This window comes from Mytilus galloprovincialis, chromosome 1, assembly GCF_965363235.1.
Source record: "Mytilus galloprovincialis chromosome 1, xbMytGall1.hap1.1, whole genome shotgun sequence".
NCBI lineage: Eukaryota > Metazoa > Mollusca > Bivalvia > Mytilida > Mytilidae > Mytilus > Mytilus galloprovincialis.
The window spans coordinates 100270846-100275279 of NC_134838.1; the positions used below are offsets into that span (position 1 = coordinate 100270846).

General features: G+C 29.1%; 1 protein-coding gene across 1 annotated transcript; it reads left to right on the forward strand.

The window, feature by feature from the left end:
• Positions 1 to 203: 203 nt before the first annotated feature.
• Positions 204 to 3611, forward strand: LOC143063797 (uncharacterized). The gene is made up of 5 exons (XM_076236212.1): positions 204 to 219; positions 506 to 622; positions 1566 to 1676; positions 2331 to 2418; positions 3361 to 3611. The coding sequence occupies exons 1-5, from the start codon at positions 204 to 206 to the stop codon at positions 3455 to 3457; spliced, it is 429 nt and encodes a 142-aa protein (XP_076092327.1). The 3' UTR covers positions 3458 to 3611.
• Positions 3612 to 4434: the final 823 nt, after the last annotated feature.

The following is a 4434-nucleotide window of genomic DNA, read 5'->3' on the forward strand; positions in this document are numbered from 1 at the left end:
TTACTTCATTCAATATAGTCATAGTACATACCTTTTTATAGACTAACTTACACATGAGCACCATGACATGGTCTACATTAACAATCGTATGCATGTACTCAAAGCCTAATAGAGTTTATAAGTAAATGTTGAGTACACTTACACCACACCTAATGTAGACCAATGTGAACACGGCCTAAGTCAAAAACATATAGTGTTTTAGAATGAATAAAACTAAAGGTAAACGATTATAAGGCAGCTATAGAAGTATTAAAAGTTTAATAATCATCACTTCTTACTCAATTCTGGAAATTCATTGTCAATAATTTAACTGTTTTATTGATGAGTTTGTTTTCACATGACAATATATGTATATATATATACAACAAATATTATTTATGATTCGATTAACTATTTTGCTAAGAAATATTTCATAATACACAAGCATAATATATAAATCAATTTGCATTGCTATAATAAGAAAAATGCATAAAACAATGTGTTCTTGACATCCTCAATTTTACAGAAGGTGTGGTCACAAGTTGTTCTGGAAATCCTTGTCACCAAGGAAAATGTATACCACTGAAAAATCAGTATTTCTGTCTGTGCTCTCCTGGATATGAGGGACATAACTGTGACAAAGGTAAAAGGCAATTTTAACCATTAAAAAATTTAATTTTATTATCAGCTTAATAGATACTGTTGATCATATAGCACAGTCTGTTTCAGCTTAATTTGTTTCTCCAGCTCATACCAAAACCTTGTTAAATATGACAAAAAAGTTTGAATGCTTATTTTTAGAAAAAAAACACCTGTTTTTCACGAAACGTGTTCATAAAATATAGATCTTCTACTGATTGAATATTTTGAACAGTAAAACTGATACTGTTTGTAAGTGTGACTTTAATATTGATTATCACTGATTTTATTGATCCCTGTTCGCACTATATTTCATGTTCTGTGAACCATAAAATCGTAGTTAAACCAGTTTTATGGCATATGATCAAAAACCAAATTGAATATGTTTTACCTGAGAATGTATTGGCTTGACGTACTACGTTTCAATGTTTCGTGAAACCGTTACATTGAAATGACAAACAGTTTTCATATGATATGACCACAATTTCATTATAACCTATCTTTTACTCACGTCAGTGTTGATTCATAAAAGAGACCAAACCAGAAAAACAATTCAACTAGGAACACTTCTATTAATTAAATAGAAATTGCATACTGCATACTAACAGTTGGGAGATCAAGAAAATTTCTTCCACATTTTTATGCCCCACCTACGATTGTAGAAAAGCATTATGTTTTCTGGTCTGTACGTCCGTGCGTCTGTTCGTTCGTTCGTCTGTCCTGCTTCAGGCTAACGTTTTCGGTCGAAGTAGTTTTTGATAAAGTTGAAGTCCAATCAACCTGAAACTTAGTATACATGTTCCTTATAATATGATCTTTCTAATTTTAATGCCAAACTAGAGTTTTTACCCCAATTTCACGGTCCACTGAACATAGAAAATGATAGTGCGAGTTGGGCATCTGTGTACTGGGAACACATTCTTGTTTTTATCACGTTTTGTTAACAGATATTGATGATTGTGCTAACAGCCCATGTCAGTACGGAACATGTAAAGATATGGTTGATGATTTCAATTGTGAATGTGTAGTTTTTTTCAAAGGCAAAATGTGCAACAAATGTAAGTAAAAATTCTGCCTTTTGTGGTTGTATATGATAAGCAAAACAAAGAAATATAAAGGTTACGTTTAAACAAAATTGAAATCTACAAAATTGCTGAAACAGATAGAAAAACGCAGCTTTGAAAGACAAACATTATCTAGTCTTCATATAACTATTTTACGTAGTATATTGACCAATCTTGCTTTTAACCTATCCTTGTTCCTTACTGTATAAAAAAACTAATTTTATTTGTCTTAAACATTGATTGAACAAATAATTGCTACTGAACGTTCAATACATTCTGTCAACCAGACACCAATTATTTTTGACTGCTAACTAAAAAATTATATTTAAGTTTATTCTATTTGATGTTAAACATATCATTCATTTTGATGTGAAACGGAATTAGCAACATGCACAATAAATAAAAGCTGTCTGCGTATTAAATGTACAAGGTATCACATTAAATAAATGCTGGTAATCCTCAACAAGGTGGTTATAATTTAAAAAAAAATGTTTTCTCTGTACAAAATTGTTTAAACAAATCTTGTTTTAGGTTGCTAGCAATATTTTTAAAAGTTAATAACGACTGTAATGTATGCATAATACGTAAACGTATAAGGTAATGACTGAAATGTTATTTCAAGATGACTTATTTGTTTTTAAATTTTAGTTTCATCATGGGCAATTGCTTTTATGTCACTATCAGCACTAGCTCTACTTATTACATTCTGTTGCTGTTACCGCTGCATTTGTGGAGCGTATGTATATACTATCAGATAGTCTATTATAGATTCATCATTCATAGTAAATACATGTAGATGTGATGTTTTAATTTTTTTAAGACAACATGATTACCTGCACTTGGTGATAAATCCGGAAACTAAATCAATAACAAAACAATACAATACTTTATACACTAATCAAAGTGTAATAATGTGGGAAGAATAATGTCTATTTAATTATCACTATAGAACAAACATGCAATACTAAACATAATTTCAATGATTTAGTGAATTAAAAAAAACACAATTTGTCTATTTAGTATTGAAATTATATTGAAAGTAAACATGGTAAGTTGTCACACAACGGAAATACTGTAGATAAAGGAATATAAAGGAATATATTATATACAAGTAAAAAATCCTTTTCAATGTGATACTTTTTTTTATATACATTCTTCACGATGAGGAAGGTATGACCTTGGGTATGTTAAAAGGGCTTGACATATTGTTCAAAACCTGTTTATTGATTAAGAACGTATATTGACTTCAGATTGTTTTGTGGTGTTTGTGTTGTTTGGTTTCTGACTCAATGACTATTGCCCTACATCTTCATTTTATATAAATTAACATTTTGATATAGGCTCGACAACGCCGCCACGTTGAATAAGATATCAATCATTTCGAGATAGTTTAATTTTCATACCTTAGAGTGGACACCGCAGTAAATTACTCGAGTGAAAGTATGTAAATTTCAGAAGCATAGTAGGGTTGACCTTCTTTCAATTAACACATACAGTATATGTTCCATATCCCTACGTACATATTAAGTTTAGTAATTGCATTTTCTGTAGTACATGTAATATTTCTTCATTCTTTTTAAAACAAATTTTAATTAGTAATACGTTTTACATTGAATTGATGACGTGCGTTTGTAATTCAAAAGATAAAATATGATTTGAAATAAACATGTTTTCATAGACTGAAAAGAGACAACGAAAGGAAGAAAGTAGAACCATTGAGGAAAAAACCAAGACCACAACCAATGGAAAGACCACCACGTTATGATGATTGGTAGTAATGACTGAACCCGACAATCTCACTTTTGAATTGCATTGTGATGATAACCAATTATAATTTAATAATAGATGTTATCGTATTATGTATTTACTCAATTTATAATTTTGTCTATCATCAATTTATGAAATGAAAAGAAGAATAGCTCTTGATTTTTCTAAAACAAGAAATGTGTTTTTCTTATATTGTGATAACTATATATAAAGATAAATTACAAGACAAATTTTATATGAGAGTACTCACAGAACAATCGTACGTTATAGTTTTCAGATGATTATTGAAATAAAATTTAATAGAAAATACGAAGGAGTCAATCATATTACAATAAGTCAAAGAAAAAGGCAAGACTTTGATCAAAAGAGAGAAAAAACACCAATCCTGAAAACACTAAACAGAAAAATTAAGTTTGAGTGATACACAACCCATCGATATAGAAATATTATATATTTATGACAATATGACCATATGATTTCGTAGTTTGTAATTCATAATCGTAAATAAAAACTAAAATGTTACATACATATTATCATTTGACTAGTGGTGATGTACAATGGAATATTAGTAAAAAGACAAATACTGAATACAAACTTTTTATGGGGAGAAGGTGAATGTGCAAACAGACAAGAACCATGAAATTTAATCAAAGGGTATGAAACAGAACAACAATCAAAACGCTTTATAAAAAAATCGATATTAATAATTAGTTATAAAATCAACCTTCTTTTCCGTATCTCTATATTGATCCTTATTAAAATTATGTTTTTTTTTACTCTCTTGATTCTCTTCTTTACTGTTAAATTCGAAAACTATTTTCACTTTTAGATCAATAATATTTATTTATCAATATTATGAAATTCAATTTAACACGGGTAATTGTTTTCCACATATTCTGCGTAAAAAATTCCTATTTATCAACATACGGATCATAAAAGATTTTATGTCTACACCTCTTTTCTCTGATTGGGTCACTATAAATTT